Here is a 19,426-nt window from a genome sequence, read left to right as displayed (position 1 = left end):
TAAAAAAGATGACATAAGTGGCCGGCCCTAGGCTAGGTGGACTGGGCCTTATTTTTGCAATTTTGCAATTTTACCACTTTTGTATCTGATTTTCTCAAAAATGCCAATTTCCTAATTCAATCATTTAAATGCCAATTCTAACTATTTAATAACTATAAATAATTATTAAATAATATTGTCATTTATCATATTTATTAATTGAACCATACAAAGTATCATAATTAACAAATATGCCCCTATAAACTCTTTCTTTACAATTTCGCCCTTACTTAGTGAAAATTTCACAAATAGACATAGTCTAATTCGTGAATTATAATTGATTAATCAAAACCAATTACATGAGTCTTACAAGCAATATTATCTCAACTAGTGGGGGGACCATGGGTCTATATAACCGAGCTTCCAATAAGTAGATCAAGAATTTAGCACTAAAATTCACTAACTTATTAATTCTTCGTTGAATCCACGCATAGAACTTAGAATTGCACTCCCAGTATATAGAATGCTCTATATGTTCCACCATATAGACACATCATTAGTTATCCATTGTTATAATCCTAATGTGATCAATGATCCTCTATATGAATGATCTACACTGTAAAGGGATTAAATTACCGTTACACCCTACAATGTATTTATTCCTTAAAACACTTGACCCCGTATAAATGATATTTCAGCTTATGTGAAATGAGTACTCCACCATTTATGTTCGTTTGGTCAAGCTCGAAGGAGATCATCCTTTGCTTACTATTCGCCAGATAGAAGCTATAGATTCCATGTTTATGCTAGCGCTCCCACTCAATTGCACTACCGTGTTCCCAAAATGTACGTATCACCCTGACCTAAAAGTAGGCTTAACTAACAAATCAAAGAACACGAATAGCCTTTCAAGATTGAGCCTAATCATATCAGGATTAAGATCATTTGATCTAGGATCAACTTAGGCGATATTGACTTGAATAGATATTACGGTAAGTTTAATAAATCTAAGTCAAAGTTCAATATCGGTCCCTTCCGATGCATACTCCATGCATCCAACCTGAGCTTTACTTTAACCAATGTTCTGGAAAGAACATAGTATTTCTCCAAATACAAGTAAACTCTTGTTGTAGATTATCATATCAGTAAAACCCCGTGTCTGATAAATCTAGGAAACTTTATTCACATAGTCATGTTTACTTTCCAATGTGTTGACGACACAATAAACAGGATCAAGTATGTGAAAAGGGTTTCAGATGAATTCATACATTATGTACATATAATCATGAAATAAATCATGTGAACCATGCAACATTAAATGTTATTTCTGATCTATATTAATAAGTAAATCTGATTATATTGAAATGAGTTTTATTTAGGGCATAAAACCCAACAGAAACATCATCCCGGAGAGTGCAACCGAAAAGCATGCTTCCTGTGCGGCATGGTTGGGCACTTTAAGAGAAATTGCCCTCAGGCAAAGAAAGATAAGCAGAAGCTGGAAGTAAAGCCTGTACTTGCTCAGATATTTGTTATCACTCAGGCTGATGTTGCATCCAGTCCTTCTATGGTGAAAGGTTAGCTTCTTATCAGCAACTCCCATTTTAATGTGTTATTTGACTTTGGGACTATATACTCGTATGTAGTATCGAGAGTATTTAATCTTTTGGATAGACTTTATGATTTTCTTGTAAGAGGGTTTGGAACCTTAATGCCTAGCGGGGAATTGGTTATCTCTAATAGGCGCTTTAGGTCTATGCCAATTGGGATCGAAGATAGGGAATTGAGTATTGACCTTATAGAATTGAAATTAACGGAGTTTGATATTATACTGGGAATGGATTTCTTATCCAAGTATTCGGCCAGTATAGATTGTAGGCGTAAAATGGTGACTTTTCAGCCGGAAGGTGAAGATCCGATTGTTTATGTTGGATCAGTTCAGGGTCTCGAATCCCGGTTATTTCTGTGTTGAGGGCTAGGGATTTTCTATGCAATGGTTGTGTAGGATTTCTAGCGGTGGTATTTGACTCCAGCAGACCTGAAACATTTGGGCCTAAGGTAGTCCGGGTGGTGAAAGATTTTCTTGATGTGTTTCCCGAGGAGTTGCCGGGATTGCCGCCACAGCGAGAGATTGACTTTGTAATTGATTTGGTACCTGGAGTCGAACCTGTTTCTAAAGCTCCATATAGAATGGCTCCGGCAGAACTCAAGGAGCTTAAGTTACAACTTCAGGGGATGCTTGACATTGGGTTTATTCGACCCAGTGTATCGCCCTGGGGAGCTCCGGTTCTTTTTGTGAAAAAGAAAGATGGTTCCCTCAGAATGTGTATTGATTATCGGGAACTAAACAAGCTGACGATTAAGAACAAGTACCCGTTGCCCAGGATTGATGATTTGTTCGATCAGCTTCAGGAAAAGGCAGTGTTTTCGAAGATTGATTTACGGTCTGGTTATCATCAACTTAGAATTCGGGAGAAGGACATACCAAAGACTGCTTTTAGAACCAGATATGGGCTCTATGAGTTTCTGGTAATGTCATTCGTATTGATTAATGCTCCTGCGGTCTTTACGGATCTTTTGAATAGAGTATTCGAGAATTTTCTCGATAACTACGTTGTAGTGTTTATCGATGATATTCTTGTAGACTTTCAACCAGAAAGAAAGCACGAGCGTCATCTTCGGGTGGTATTACAGTGAATTAGGGACCACAAGTTGTATGCGGAGCTTTAAAGTGCGAATTCTGGTTGTTCGGGGTGTCCTTTCTGGGTCATATTGTTGAGGAGAATGGGATTATGGTTGATCCAAACAAGGTGGAGTCGGTGAAGAATTGGCCGAGACCCAAGTCTGTGATAGAAATTTGAAGTTTTCTCGGTTTAGTAGGGTATTATCGATGTTTCATTGAAGGATTCTTTAAAATTTTTATGCTCTAACCGAATTGACCAAGAAAAAAAAATAAGAGATTTGTGTGGTCAGATAAATGTGAAACAAGTTTTCAGGAGTTAAAACAACGTTTGATAACAGCTCCGGTGTTAGCTTTTCCATCAGATCAAGAGAAATTTGAAGTTTTTGTGATACATCCAGACAAGGTCTGGGATGTGTTCTGATGCAAGCCAACAGAGTTATAGCTTAAGCTGTTCGTCAACTGAAAGATTATGGGCAGTGCTATTCAACTCATGAGTTAGGTCATGCTGCGGTGGTTTTGTTTTTAAGATATGATGACATCATTTTTATGGTAAAAATGTGGGATTTATATTGATCATAAGAGTTTCAAATACTTTGTCATCCAGAAGAATTTAAACATGAGGTGGAGAAGATGGCTGGTTTTGGTTAAAGACTACAATAGCGAGATTTTGTATTACCCCGGGAAGGCCAACGATGGGGCCGATGCGTTGAGTAGAAAGAATTGCAGGCAAGTTTGTACTACTGTTTTAATAGCCCTTAACTAGCCTCTGAAATGGTTAACGCATGGATTGAATTCATAGTTGGAAAGTTACACAATTTAATATTTCAATCTGATCGATTAGAAAGGATCAGAAAAGCGCAATTGGAATACTCTGAGCTAGTTGAAGTTCGAGACCATGTAATGGTCGGTTGACTTAAAGACTTTTTAGTTTCGAACAGTGGAATGTTGATATTTAAAGTTTGAGTTTGTGCTTCTAATGTTGAAGAGGTCAAGAAGAAGGTGCTTGAAGAAGATCATGCCACACCTTATCCATTGCATCCAGGAACCACCAAAATGTGTCAGGATTTAAAATCCTATTTTTGGTGGTATGAGATGAAAAGAAAAGTGGTGGATTATGTGTTCAAGTGTTTAACCTGCCAGCAACTAAAGCTGAACACCTGAGGCCGGCAGGGTTATTGCAATCTTTAGTCCTTCCTGAGTGGAAGTGGGAGGACATTGCAATGGATTTTATAATTGGAATACCTAGAACTACGGGAATGTATGATTCAGTAAGGGGCATAGTGGACGGATTTGCAGAATCAGCTCACTTTCTACTAGTGAAAGCTACATATTCAGTGGATTAGTAGGCTGAGTTGTATGCAAGGGGATCGTTTATTTCCATAAAGCCCCTACATTTATTGTGTCAGACAGGAATCCAAAGTTTACATCAAAGTTTTGGGTGAGTCTTCAGAAGGCTATGGGTACCAAGTTAAAGTTTAGCACAGCCTTTCACCCTCAGACTGATGGTCAGTCAGAAAGAACTATCCAGATTTTAGAAGACTTACTGCGAGCCTGTGTCATGGACTTTGAGGGTTCATGGAGTAAGTACTTGCCTTTAATTGAATTCTTCTACAACAGTAACTACCAAAGTACAATAGGGGTGGCTCCTTATGAAATATTATATGGTAGAAAATGTCATTCTCCTATTCATTGGGACGAGATGGGAGAAAGGAAGTACCTGGGTCCAGAGTTAGTGCAGAGGACCAATGAAGTTATTGATAAGATCAAGGCTCGGATGCTTACTCCTCAAAGCAGGCAGAAAAGTTATCCTTATCCGAAGCGCAGAGATGTTACATTTCAGGCAGGGGAACATGTTTTCCTGCGAGTTTCACCAATGAAGGGTATTAGGCGCTTCGGGAAGAAGGGTAAGTTAAGCCCTAGGTTCATTGGGCCATTTCAAATACTCGAGAAGGTCGGGCAGGTAGCGTATCGGCTAGCCTTACCACCAGCATTATCAGCTGTTCATGACGTATTTCACATCTCTATGTTAAGGAAATACGTGTCGGACCCGACTCATGTCTTGAGTTATGAAACCCTTGAACTACAACCAGACTTATCCTATGAAGAGCAACCTGTTCAGATTTTGGATAGAAAAGAAAAAGTTCTTCGGAACAAGATTATTGCACTGGTTAAGGAGCTCTGGAGGAACAGTAAGGTGGAAGAAGCCACCTGGGAGTTGGAGTCGGATATGAGGACTCAGCACCCAGAGCTGTTCAGGTTAGATTTTGAGGACGAAATCCTAATAACGGGGGGATAATTGTAATGACCGCTCTAGTATGTGGATTAGTAAAGGCAATTAGCACTAAATTATATTATTTTATTATTATTTATGAATTTATTTAATTGTGGACCCCAATATTTAGAAATAAATATTAGAGTTATAATTTCTCAATTCCGGAGATTTTATTAAACTCTAGGGGTATTATCTAGTTTATTTGTGTAATATGTTATTTTTGTAATTTTTGCTCGGCGACAACGGAAAATGCGATGGATGGCTAGATTGATCACATGAGTAAGTTTAGAACCCTATGTCATAGTGGGGAATATTTTAGAGAAAATAAATTATCGGGATTGATCAGGGTTATGGAATTTGACCATTTTACCCCTAGTTTTAGAAATACCCAAGTTATAACCTTAAGGGCATTTTAGTCATTTTATTTGGTAAAGGTTTAGGTGGCTGCCTAAAGGAGTGACACCTAGCTTGTTTATTTCAGCCATGAATTAACCTTATCCCTCATTTATCTCATTTTGTAAAAAAAACAAAGAAAAGTCAAAATAAGAAGAACTCTCTCTTCTTTCTCCTTTCCCCCTTCGAAACCAGCAAGGTTAAGGGAATTTGCTGCTGAATTTTGGAGTTTTCAGCTAAGGATTCAAGCTAGGTTCAAGTGGAGGTAAGCCCTATTGAAACCCTTCTTAGTTTTCAAGTTTTAAAGTTAGGTTGAATTGGTGATATTGTTAATTAGGGGCTGTTAAGGTTTGAAGTACCTAGGGTTCGAATTCTAGGGTTGGTTTAAGTTGATTGAAGTCCCTAGTAGCTGATTTTATTGCTTGATGTTGGTTTTAAGCAAGCTTGAGTTTTGAAACTCAAGCTTTGAGCTTTAATGGCATAAATTGAATTATTGGTTTGTTCTGTGATTTGTTGGTTGGAAATGGATGTTTATGCATTGTATAGGTATACTGGAGAGTTTGGTTAAGTTTGGGATTGAATTGAATCAAGGGGGATGATTTTTTGGTTCCCAGCAGTAGAACCGGAATTCCGGTTCTGGGTGGCCTGTACCAACCGGTCGACCGGTTGGTGACCCAGAACCGGGATGCCGGTTAGAACCTGCACGTTGGGGGATTTTCCAGAACCCTAGTTTTGGCCAATTTTGAGATATTTAGGGTATTGCCATGAGATTTATCAATAGGGAAACTTTTAGTTTCAAGTTTTAAGTCCCGGAAAGTGATTTAGCGAGTCACTCATCTGTATTACTATTATTGTGATTAGGGCATCCATCTAGCACGTGAATTTCGTTCAGGTCGGCCAGCACACTTGAATTAGGAAAACAGGTAAGAACTGTGTATAATGTGTGATATGAATATTCGAATGTATGTATGTGTTAATATATATACATGCTTATTTGTTGTGATTCATACACTACCAACACTTGTACGGTTGTGGTACAGAGTGCATTGGTAAGGTGTATGATGTTTGGAAGTACATCATGGTGTTACCAGCACTTGTACGAAAAGGTACGAGGTGTCCGTGGTACAACACTTAACGGTACTCAAGGTGCGGTCCATACCCTACCTACACTAGTACGATGGTATACTGAGTGCATGAGGTACATGGTACATGGTCGTATCCTAGTTAGAACGTTCATACTCATCTGTTAAGCTCTGTAAATAGGTGTATGGGCGCCTATTTACAGATCGGAAATTATATGATGTGTTATATGCATTTCTTACTGAGTCTGTTGACTCACAGTTTCTACTTTCATGTGTAGGTAAAGGAAAGGCTATGACTGAACAGGAGTGAACCCGAGCTCAGATGGGATTGTACATGTCAAGCGGCGCGACCTGGAGTGTTCGGTCTCGGGACATCTGGGAGTTGTATTTTGAAAGTCGCTGTGCGACCTAGAACTTGTGTATTTTGAAATGTATAATGTGAAAAGTAAATTTTACAAAGTTTGAAAACGGGATCCCGGAATTTGTAAATATTATATTATATTACAAAGTTTAATAATTAAAGCAAAAGTTTTAATTTAACACGTTTTTCGAGAAATATCTTTGATTAGCAAAGATTGCACAATAATTGAAAAAGCACTGTAGCGTGCCTTAGCATTAGGGCGTTACACATAACCCCAGCTTGTACACATCATTTGCAACATCACATGCCTCAAAAGCTAGCCAAATGGTTTTAAAGGTCTCCCTTTTTGCATTGTCGAAATGGTCCTACAGTATCCGATCAAAATCGCATTGTGTATTCAATTCTTCAGTCGAGGGGCCAACACTCATCTTTAGGTCTATAATCAAATCGAACTTAAACTGCCCAAATTTGGCTTCAGTTTTACTCACGTAAAATCACACTTCATCATTTTTCACCTCACTGACTTTCTTTTTCCTTAATAATAGTTAATGCACAATCACCCCAGAGAATTTCGAATCACTGGTATTCCAAAAAATTCTAAAGGGAGTTTTCTTGACCTTGTCAGTCAACTTAAAGACTTTGAACTTAGCATTTATTGAAGTAAAGTATATGTTCCCTCTGAAAGTGATACACATGGAAAATGCTCAGACAATGAAAGAATGAGTTCTAGAGCCATCTGTATTTACAAATAAAAGATGAGTATTACTTGGAATATAAATTGCACAAACTCGCAAAATAACATGTATAAATCGCAAAACAACACATATAAATCGCACACACGTCAGTTAAAATTGCTTAAGCACTGTTTAAAGTTTATGCATAAAAATTGCAAATAATATCAAATGTACATCGCACAAAACCGCACAAATGTCTCCAAAGTATCGCTCAATAATACCACCACAAAATCTATACTAATTACTCGCATAAAATCGCACAATGTCGCCCAAAAATTGCCAAAAATATGAACACAGAAACTACTGTAACTTGGCATGATTACTCACACAAACTCACATATAAATCGCCTAATGTCGCAAAAACATACAAAACCCCAAAAAAGCTATATCCCTAAACCCAAATTCTTTCCCAAACACAAAAAAATAGAAATCAAAAGTTTAATCATCAACAATTTAGTTTAATCACAGATTGCGTATTTAATGGAGAAATTAAAGAAAAATAAAAAAAACAAAAAAAAAAACAAACCTGGGTCCGAGTAGGTCTTGTGAACGGTGGGGGGGACGGTGATCAGAGACTGGTTCGAGTGATTTTCGTGGGTCGTTAGGGTTCGAGTGGGTCTCGTGGGTTGTTGGGGTCAAGTGGGTCGACAGGGTCAAAAGGGTCGTTGGGTTCGAGTGGGTTGGGGGGTTCGAGTACGTCCTAGTTCGAATGGAGGGGGTGGGTTCGGTGCAGTGGTGTTAATGTTGGAACCGAGAGCATGGGAGAGGAAAAGAGAAGAGAGAAGGAAGTTAGACAGAATGGGTTGAGTTGAAAAGAGAAGAGTAATTTTAGAAAGAAATTGAAAGATTAGAATATCTTTCCTATGTGTAATATTTGGATTTAATTAAAAATTATAGCTAATTTTTTAACATGGTTTATCAAATTACTCTTTTATTATTATATGATTATTCTCATAAAAAATTATATTCTTTTTACCCACCTACGATAAATTATTATATATAAATATAATAAATTTTTAGTAGTTTCTTGGGTTTTATGCCCTAAATAAAACTCTTTACAATCTGATTAGTTATTAATATGAGAATTTGAAGTGATTTATGTTTGCATGAATTTTTCATGCTAATGGTTTAATATGTTTATTACATTTACACACAAAATCAGTTAAATCCAGATCATATGTTTATTCACAATTACAGTATCGTCAACACAGTGGAATGTGATTGTGATCATATGAATCAAAAGACTTAGTCCCTGTTTCATCAGTGTTTTGGATTTACACTAATGTGATAATCAGCGATGATGTGTACTTACACTTGGAGTAAGTGTTATGTTCTTTCCAGGACATTAGTAAAGTATACTGGTTTCGAATGTATGGAGTATACATTGGACTGGACCGATATTGCAACTTAGTTAAGATATTATAAACTTACCGTTATATCTTTCCAAGTCAATATCAGTAGTTGATCTTAAGATTAAAAGAATCCAAATCCTGATATGCTTAGGCTCAACTCAGGAGTACTATTCATGTTCTTTGATTTATTAGTTAAGCCTACTTTTGGGTCAGGGTGATACGTATATTTTGGGAACATGATAGTATGATTGAGTGGGAGTGTTGAACATAAATATGGAATCTATAGCTTCTACTGGTGTATAGAAGTCAAGTGATGATTCCCTTCGAGCTTAGCAAATAGAAGTAAATGGATGAGCTCTTGTTTAAGTGACTAATTCTTAGATCACTAAACATCATTTACAGGTAGCTAAGTGTTTTAAGGGGCAAAATACATTGAGGGGTGAGAACGGTAAAATTATCCCATCTCGATGTAAATCATCTATGTAGAGGATCTTGATCATAATAAGATTATAACAATGGTTAAATGAGATAGCATATCTATATCGTGGAACATATAATATGCTCTATATAAGTCTGAGAGTGCAATTCTAAGTTCTAAGAGTGGATTCAACAAAGAATTAATAAGTAGGAATTTACTTAGTAAATTCGGTTCACTTATTGGAAGCTCAGCATATAGATCCATGGTCCCCATTCTAGTTGAGAACATACTGCTTGTAAGACTCAATAATTGATTTGTGATTAATCAATTATAATTCTAAAGTTAGACTATGTCTAATTTGTGAATTTTCACTAAGCAAGAGCGAAATTGTAAATAAAAGAGATTCAAGGTTTATTTATTTATTAATAGACTTTATATGTCTAATTAATAATTAAATTAAATGACAATATTATTTAATAATCTATTTTAGTTATTAAATAATTAGTTTTGGTATTTAAATGGTTAGAATTGAAAAATTGGCATTTTTGAGAAAATAGAAATAAAATTTGTGAAAACTGCAAAACCAAGTGGGGCCCATTCTACACACCATGGCCGACCACTTATTTAGGTTTTTTAAATTGATATTTTCATTATTTTAATGCCAAATAATTCCTAACCTAAACCTAGTAGTTGCCTATAAATAGAAAGTGATTGCTTAGTCAAATAACAAGTTTTCAAAGATAAGTTTTCATAACCTTTTCTGTCAGAAAATTTTCTCTTCAGAAAACTAAGTCTTCCCTTTTCTCTTCTTTGGCCGAAATCACTCTCTCTCTTTTCCTCTTCATAAATTTCGAACCTTAGTGATAGAGTAAGTGCCCACACACAGCAAGTGGTAACTCAATCATAGATTGGAAGACTGTGAAGGATCACACACAAAGAGAAGGACATTCGGGCTCAAATCTTGATAATACTTTGCGACAGAAAGGATACAAGGGTTAGAGATCTAAGTGGAATGAGACATTAATTCCGCTGCATCGATGTAAGGTTTTCTTAACTTTATATGTGTTTATTTTATCGTTTTAGAAAGTTCATATTTGGGGTGTTAAACAACATAATTTTTAATATTTGGATTTAATTAAAAATTATAGCTAATTTTTTAGCATGGTTTATCAAATTACTCTTTTATTATTATATGATTATTCTCATAAAAAATTATATTCTTTTTACCCACCTACGATAAATTATTATATATAAATATAATAAATTTTTAGTGGTTTCTTGATGATTAAAGGAAGTAGTGAAAATAATTAATGATAATTATATTATTAACAATTATATTATTAAGGTTATGATAAATATGACATAAAAAGTAAATGTCACTAAATATGACATTATCTAATCAATCAAACTAAAACATTAAAAAGAAATCTGAATTTTAGATTCATAAAAAATAAATACTTAATTAAATTACCATAAAAAATATTAAAATTCTCTTCATATTTATTTTTTTTAAAAAAATAAAACAAATAAAACTATTTTTTTTTTAAAAAAAATAAAACAAATAAAACTATAGTGATCGCCGGAGTTGTTACTCGTGCCGGAAAAGTCACCGGAGTTTGCTGTCGGCACCGGAAAATTCGTCGGAGTAGCTGCTGGTGCCGGAAAAGTCGCCAGTGTTGCTGTCGGCGTCGAAAAGTTCGTCAGAATTAGCATTGTCACTGGAAAAATCGTAGGAAAAATACCAAGAAACTGGTTTCTTGGTAATTTTTCTGATAATTTTACCAGTGACAATGCCAATTTCGACGACTATTATGGAGTTTGATGTCGGTGCCGACAAAGTCGCCGGAGTAGTTATCGGTGTCAAAAAAATTGCTGGAGTTATTGCCGGCGTCAAAAAAGTCGTCAGAATTGGCATTGTCACTAGCAAAATCACTAGAAAAATCACCAAGAAAGTGATTTCTTGACCAAGAAAGTGGTTTCTTCATCAAGGAACTAGTTTCTTTACACAACAATAATAATGATTATGAAAACAAAACAAAAATGGTATACACTGAAAATAATTGAATCTAGTTTCATCAATCAACCATATAGAGAAAAAAAAACACAAAAAAATACTCATAAATAAATATAGACAAAACAACGCACAATGCACAATAATAATCTAAAACAAAATATAAGTGTGAAAATTAGTTTCAAACCTAGAAACAAAATAATAAAAAGAAACTTAAAATAAAAAATATACAATAACATCATAAAATAGAGCAACCTCATTACAAAACCCTTAAAATCTGTAAAACCAGTTTCGAGCTTATGAACCTTGTGAAACCAGATTCGACACTATGAAAAATCATAACAAAATATAAATACTAAATAATAAAGTTAACTGAAACAAGTTATCAAAATTGACATAGTCGCTGGAGTTGCTGCCGGCACCGAGAAAGTCACTGGAGTTGCTACCAACGCTAAAAAAGTCATCGGAATTGGCATTATCGCCGAAAAAATCACAAAAAAAATTACCAAGAAACTGGTTTCTTCATCAAGAAATTGGTTTCTTGATGAAGAAAAGAAACCAGTTTCTTGGTTATTTTTCCGGCGACAATGCCAATTCCGACGAATTTCCCAGAGTTTACTGTCGATACTGAAAAAGCCACCAGAGTAGCTGCTGGTGTATTAGTCGTCACAGTTGCTACCAATGCTGGAAAAATCATCAGAATTGCCATTGTCGTTAGAAAAATTCACCAAAAAAATCACCAAGAAACTGGTTTCTTCATCAAGAAACCAGTTTCTTGGTAATTTTTCCAGCAACTATGCCAATTCTGATGACTTTTCCGAAGTTTGTTGTCGATGCCAGAAAAGTCGCCGGAGTAGCTGCTAGCGTCAGAAAACTCGTCAGAATTGACATTATCAATGGAAAAATCACCAAGAAAGTGGTTTCGGTTTCTTGGTGATTTTTTCAATGATTTTTCCGATGACAATGCCAATTCCGATGAATTTTCTGGTGCCGGCAGCAACTCCGACGACTTTTCCGGCACCGGCAGCAAACTCCGGTAATTTTTCCAGCATCAGTGATAAATAAAACTTCCTAAACAAATAAAAACATTAAATATGATATTTAAAAACCTAATTACATATATATGGCATATTAAATACCATAATAAGACCTAAAAATAAAAAAATACCATATAAATTGGTCAAACTTAAATGTGCCATATTTATCATAAGAACTTTTAAAATCCCATAGTAAGTGTAATTTTCTCAACAATTACTTTGGGATATATAGATAGGTTTTATTCTTATTTTTGTAATTATAGTTTAGACAAACTATAATTTAGTTCTTGAGTTATAAAGTTATCAACTTTTAAAGTTATTGATTATTGAATTAGTGCTCATAAATCTACTACACTCTAATTGCATTTAACAAAATTTATTTATATGAAGGTGTAACACTTTTGTCCATTCAAGCTTTTTGAGAAATAATAACAAATTTTTAAGGCAAATTCCGCAACATTATTAATGATGACATTAAATTGAAACCTATTACATTTAACCATTGTCAAAGTTTCCTTCTCTATTGATTTCATGGTTATTATTAGAAGTTTTTACAAGTTTTTTTATACATGTTTCCAAAAATATTCTTAATTTATGTTACTCATGTATAGTACAGTACAACCTCTATTCAAGAATACACTTGGAACAAGGAAATTATATTCTAATTGAAAGGTTATAACTAAATACAGTTACACTAGAATAAAAATTCAAAATACCAAAAAATATCAATTTAACAACAATGACATTAAACAATCCTTAATATTATATCATAATAGAATTATTTTTGAGTAAATATAATATTTATACATGTATTACAATTTAGAATAAAATAAGTAATTCTACATAAATAATTTTATAAAATATATGTATATATTTTATTAAGATGTAATTGAGTAACCACTTGAGGCTAGCTCAAGTGGCCATAGGTGGGTGTGTGTGTTTTGAAGGTCTTGGGTTCGAGTCCCAGGTAAAACATGATTTTAATATATAAACGCTTAAATCAAAAAAAAAAAAAGATGTAATTATTCTTATATAGAGGTATACTTTGTTAATACGGGACTTAAAAAATTTATAACTAATTACAATTTAGAGGTTATTCATTAGAGGTTATTCTTGAATAGGTATTCTTAAATAGAGATTCTACTGTATTATATATTTGGGGCTCGTTTAGAACGCCGTATTAGATCGTATTGTATTGTATTGTATTATATTGAATTGTATTTTATGCAATATTTTTATGTAAAACTATATGTGGTATTAACTTTTATGGACACCTAAATATATAATATTTTAGTATAAATTAAAGTTTAACATAGTATTATATAAAAATATGATATATAATCCAATTCAATATAATACAATACAATACAATACGACTTAATACGGCGTTCCAAACGAGCCCTTGATGAACATAAGTTGTATAATATTCATAGCTAACTAGCATGTATGCCATTATTTTTTCAATGAACTATATGATATTATTATTATTATTATTATTATTATTATTATTTTATTAAAGGGGAATTACTCTATATACTATTTTTTTTTTAATTTTTTTTTTTAAATTTACGATTTAGATTTATAAAGTGGTTGCAGCGCTAATTGTAATAAAGGTTTCTATACGATTTTTTGTTACAATTTAAGTTACAGCGCTAGTTGCAATGAGAATTTTTATGTAGAATTCTGTAAAAATGCAAAAAAAAAAAAAAAAAAAAGCTGTTTTGAAGCGTAAAAATGAAAAAACCCCTTTATTAAAAGGATAATTTCACAAAAACAACAAAAAAATTACAAAAATACGATCTCACAAAAATTTAAACAATTTTACGATTTTTTTTATTTTATTTACAGAAAATATGATCTTTTTATATTGTATTCATGTTAATTTGTCGTTAATTTTTTGTTATCTGTATGTTATTTTTTGTTGTTTTGATGTTATTTAGATGTTATTTTCATATTATTTTTACGTAATTTTCTTGCTGTTTTCGTCTTATTTTTACAAAAAACCGTAAAAATGTAAAAATAAAAAAAATTCATTAAACGTTAAAATGTAATTTTTTTACAAAAAATTGTGCCTTATGTAATTATCTAATTACTACACATTTAAACTACTTGTCATCCAAACACTTTGTATTTAAATTACCAGTGTACTTAAAATACAATTTAATAATTACTCTTAGTAGTGACACAATTACTTCTAAAGGCACTCTGAATGATGTATGCGTTGTTAAAAAATAAAAGCTAAAGTAACATGAAAAAATATATACTAGGAACTTTATTTTCAAAACTTTTTACTTCTAATGTGCTCGTGTGTTCGTGGGGGATTCATTCTAAGAAAATGTTTTACAAACTACATATAGAAAGTTAACCGGTTTATCCTTTCCGGAAAAAAAAAAGTTAAGTTTATCCATCAACAAATCAGAGGATTAATTCAAATTAGAACACTGAAAGCCATTGAAATTAACATTTTATAGTTTTATACAATAGAAACATGATTCGAATCAACCAAATTTTTGAGGACTCGTATACAGTTTCACTGGTCAAAAACCAAGTATTTAATAGGGGCACTATTTATAAACTCCAATATGAACTACACATTTTTTGGCACTCTTTCCTTAAGATCAGACAATGGCAGATTCTTCTGCTACACAAATTGGCTGTGTCTTTGATCAATCAGTAGTCTGTGCACTACAAGAACAAAATTTTAAGTGCTTGACAAAACTTGGTTATGCCAACCGAGAACTGACCTCAAAATATCTGCAATGCTAATATTATTGGACATAACACACTTTTAAACAAAGTAAAAATAACTCATGGTCCTAACTTCACAGTATCCATGTGAAATGCTCTTCAGAAGTAAGGAGCACCAGTTTGTTTACATGTATTCTTTTTCATTTTCAATTAATAGGGAAAGAAGTCTTGCAAAATGTGCTTGTAGGGTATCATAAAGCATACACTGTATACATAACTAACCCCAGCTAAATTCTTCAAGTTAATTTGATACATAGTAAGCTTGACCAGAATAGTATATGTATAATAAGAAGAAGAAGAAGGAAAAAGAGAGAAGGGAAGCATATCTCGTACTAATAAAGGCACTATTATATAATGGTAGACTAGACGAGGCAAGCCAAATAAATCAACTTACCAGGAAAAACCTACATGAATGAAGCCAGAGACAACTTTGGCATTTTTGCAAGACATCTTATTGCTCAGCTATTAAAGCTGAGGTATCACCATTAGAGAAAGGAACAAGATTACTATGAGTTCTGATGGTTGTTTCGCAGTTGGAATCGCTAGCTTCTCCTTCACCCTGATAATAAAGGAAAAAACAAAGCAAAAGTTAGACAGGTAAATGTTAACACAGAATAACTCAAGCCAATTTGAAAAGATAAAAATACCAGGCAGCATAATACAATTATACCTGCTCCACCGGAGTTGAAGAATGATCCTGGGTCTTCTTGGAAAGATCCCTCAAAGTCCCCTGAAAAAACCAACGTCAAATATTTAAGGCCTTTCTTTCATTGCTTCTACACATGTTTAGGATTTACAATTGAAAAAAAAAATGCACCAGAATGCTCATCCATTCACCATGTATTTGACATACTTGCCAATCCATGTTTACTAAAAAAGATTAATATGGTGATTAAACTTCTAACTAGACAAAATGCCTTTTCTGGAGTGCAAGCCTCGTTACGGGACAAAAGAAGTGCATCAGTTTTATAGCACAATAATATCACACACAACGTTGATAGATTTCAATTCCTATATCCTTAAACCCTTCCGATTTATAGAGGAAGTGATAAAGAGAATAAAGCAATCTGATTGATATCTCTAGGAGAAAGGATGATATGATCCTGTCTTGCGCACAAAGAAAACACATCTATCAGCTTACAGTTAGAATAGTTGGTTAAAAGAATGTTCTTTTAAACAGCAACAACAAAAGCTAATTTCGCTAAACATACAATAAAACAAACTCACAGGACCTTCTCTATTGCAATTTAAAATAAGACACCTTTTTATCCAGGACACTAGCATTACATTACGCTAAAATTACAGTATTTACCTAGGCAAGTAAAATGCAGACAATATATACGAAATGAAACTAATTTCAATAGATATGATACCAACCCTATTTGACCAAAAAAGCCCACATGCGTTGCAGAGAGACCTTGGGCCAGACGGCCCACGTCGCATCATTGGGGTAGACTTTGAACTTGTGCCGCAATGCGTACATCTAAACAAGTTTAAGATGCAAAATAGTGAAGAAAAAAATGTTTAAAGGTAAACAACAACATGAGAGAGTATAATAGGAAAAAGATACTTAAGAATGTATGATAGGAGAATATACAAGTGACTAAAAGGAACAAAAAATGTTTGTTGACTTTTAAAAAGCATAACACTTACGAAGTTTCAAGTAAATTATCCTCTTGTCCAGACTCCTGGCTATTACCCCAGCTATAAGATCCATCTGACTTTTTTGAAGTGAACTGGCCCTTGTTGCGCTGCATCCTGATATAAATGCATATGTGAAATAAGTACAGAAAGCAATAATAAGCCAAACTGTTAAGTAGGTAAGAACAAGCACAACAATAAATCTTGCAGTAGCAGCAGCACATGGAAAACATCAAAACTCCTAGATCTCAAACAAACAGACGTTTCATTAGCTACAACAAATTAAGAACACAGACTGTATAAAAAAAACTATAGTATAAAGTTCACAGCTCATTCAATGTGCAGAGCCAAAGAAAGAACAGTTAAGTTCCAGATTTAAATAAAACAAGGTAAAATTTTAGTTCCAATTAACGTTTCCAAATGAGTCCTGAGGGTTAAACTACTTTCCTAGATGCTTTTAAAATCAAGTAGCTACTTCTGTTACATTTACCAAAGACAAGAAAGAAAGAAAGAAAAGAAAATCTAAAGAACATTTGGAAGAGGAGAGGATAACTTAATGAAAGATAGTTCTTAATGGTGCAAAGGAGTTTATACAAATCAGATCATAGAGACCAATACCATTCAAATTGTATACTTGACATCTTGTTTTGAAAACAAACATTATACTGTACTTGATATCATTAAGGTTAAAAATAGCACAAAAGAATCTGCTGCTTTTACTACTTTTTCTAAATGGTCATAATGATTTTTGGGTTAGTGCACTGCAGCCACACCCACCAAATCTAACCAAAACAACTCATTGATCCCTTGAATAACCAATTACAATAACACACCTAAGTGCAACTTCTTGACGGACACAATATCTAACTTTCTTATCAAAGCACCGCTCTTTTCTCTTCTGCCGGAACCTATTTAATGAGGCCGCTCTATGAGACTGACTACACCGTACTGGAATGTCGACCATAGCCTATAGAAAATGCAAAAGCACATAAAAATAATAATAATTAAGATCCCAAATTTGAGCATTTATAATAGTATATAAGTACCTTTGTAGAAGAACAAAAACAAATTGAAAAGAAAGTTAATACCCTTTGATTCTGAGACTGCATCCCCACACCTTGTGCCCCAGCAGAGATTTCACATCCCCCCAAGAGTAACAACACTGCTTGAACCTACAAAAACGTTAGCAAACTTTCTCAACAAAATATTCCCACCTAGGAGTAGCCAAATCCTTAACCCTGCCTGGTTCCTAAGAAATTAAAGTTCAAAAAAGGAAAAACAGAAAGACAAAACTCACTTACATGTTACTTAAATCACACTAAAAGAGTGTGAAATTAACACAGTAATTGAGCAGAGATTTAGTACAACTTTATATAACAACAACAACTAATTTCAATTCCAAACATTCTAAAGGTCAGCACTAACTAACTAACTAACTACCACCACCAACTTCAATTTCAACATTCTAATGTTCAAATCAGTGGAAAATCCAAGCATGTAAAGAAAAAAATCAAAGTAAAACCCTAAGATCAGATCAAAGTAAAACCCTCAAATCTGAATCCCGAACCTTATCTGGAGTGACAGCGTCGAAAACATAGACTTGTCCACGGAACGAGAGGGTGAGCTGGCTGCTCCCATCATTACGATGAACGACCAGCTCATGGCCGCCGCCGCCACCATAAACAGAGTCGTGGTTGACGTCCTCAACGACACCTCCACCGCCGGCGACAACCCCGGCGGATTCATCGAGAGCATGAGGCTCGTAGCGGAGGTGAGGATTATTGTCAACGGACTCGGCACCGGGGCCGATTCCTGAGGCGTCTTCGTCTTCAGCGATCTGGTTAGGGATGGTCAGGGACTGTGCGTGTCCGTACATTGGCGGTTCCAGTGAAGCATTACAGGGAGAGAAAATCCGAGTAGTGAGGAAGAACAAAAGCCGAAAGCAGAGGAGAGAGATAGTGTTGGTGTGTGGGAAAGAAAGGGTGACCTGGTTTTTGTCTGGTGCTGAAAGTAGAAGGAATATAAGGTAAGACCATGTTTGGTTAGAATGATTAAATAAAGGTTGTGATGAGAGTGACAACTGAATAATCTTTATATAATATCTAATCTATAAAGGCAGCATGGATGGTACCACACCACCACTCCTTCTACTTTGTTTGTGTGTAAATAAATCAATATACATACTTCAGGCAGGACCAGTTTACTTTACATGCACATGAGTTGTGATTTCACTTATTATAGTTAAAACTTGTACATATCCTCCATATTCTCCTAAATTAAATTAAATACAGTTTCAATCCTATTCGTGTAAAAATATAGGTTAAAATGTAATTGTTATTTTTGAGGCTTTCTCCTTAATACATAATATTGTTTGTAATGCTCATTAGGCATATTTTGTTTACATTCAAAAAAAAAAAAATAGTTTAATCTTTTTTTATAGTTATTTAAGATATTTTGTAAAATTTTAATAAATTTAAAATAATTAACAATATAAAAAATAATATTCAAACAATTTATTTTACACGTATATATAATAAAAAAGTCACGGGTGTAACATACAGCTTGAATTATGTTTTTGGCATGTTAAATTTTTTTAAATTTATTAAAATTTTACAGAATGTCATAAATAGTTATAATGTACACGACCATAAAAAAAAATTAGACTAAAAAGTCTCTCAAATGCATAAACAGATAAGAATACATTGGTACATCCCT

The 19,426-nt window shown here is 34.0% G+C and overlaps 1 protein-coding gene across 2 annotated transcripts; it reads right to left on the bottom strand.

The window, feature by feature from the left end:
• Positions 1-14,745: 14,745 nt before the first annotated feature.
• LOC115697696 (GATA transcription factor 25) lies at positions 14,746-18,908 on the bottom strand. 2 transcript variants are annotated; one of them, XR_004007982.2, is made up of 8 exons: positions 18,279-18,848; positions 17,800-17,883; positions 17,545-17,678; positions 16,724-16,828; positions 16,448-16,553; positions 15,741-15,800; positions 15,465-15,629; positions 14,746-15,007 (listed from the first exon to the last, which is right to left on the bottom strand). XR_004007982.2 is itself a non-coding variant. In XM_030624791.2 (7 exons), exons 1-7 carry the CDS (start codon positions 18,585-18,587, stop codon positions 15,522-15,524), a joined length of 906 nt encoding a protein of 301 aa, XP_030480651.1. In that variant the 5' UTR covers positions 18,588-18,908; the 3' UTR covers positions 15,190-15,521. The 2 variants fall into 2 exon arrangements, 1 of the variants encoding a protein (XP_030480651.1); XM_030624791.2 differs by lacking the exon at positions 14,746-15,007 and having other exon boundaries at positions 15,190-15,629; positions 18,279-18,908.
• Positions 18,909-19,426: the final 518 nt, after the last annotated feature.

This window comes from Cannabis sativa, chromosome X, assembly GCF_029168945.1.
Source record: "Cannabis sativa cultivar Pink pepper isolate KNU-18-1 chromosome X, ASM2916894v1, whole genome shotgun sequence".
In the NCBI taxonomy this organism is placed as follows: Eukaryota; Viridiplantae; Streptophyta; class Magnoliopsida; order Rosales; family Cannabaceae; genus Cannabis; species Cannabis sativa.
This window is presented reverse-complemented; position numbering and strand designations above follow the sequence as displayed.

Coding starts and splice junctions, on each gene's coding strand:
- LOC115697696 (XM_030624791.2), bottom strand. CDS start 18,587: ATGTACGGACACGCACAGTCCCTGACCATCCCTAACCAGATCGCTGAA. Junction 16,554..16,723: donor GATAATTTACTTGAAACTTC/GTAAGTGTTATG, acceptor AAACTTGTTTAG/ATGTACGCATTGCGGCACAA. Junction 15,801..16,447: donor GGCTTTTTTGGTCAAATAGG/GTTGGTATCATA, acceptor TGGTTTTTTCAG/GGGACTTTGAGGGATCTTTC.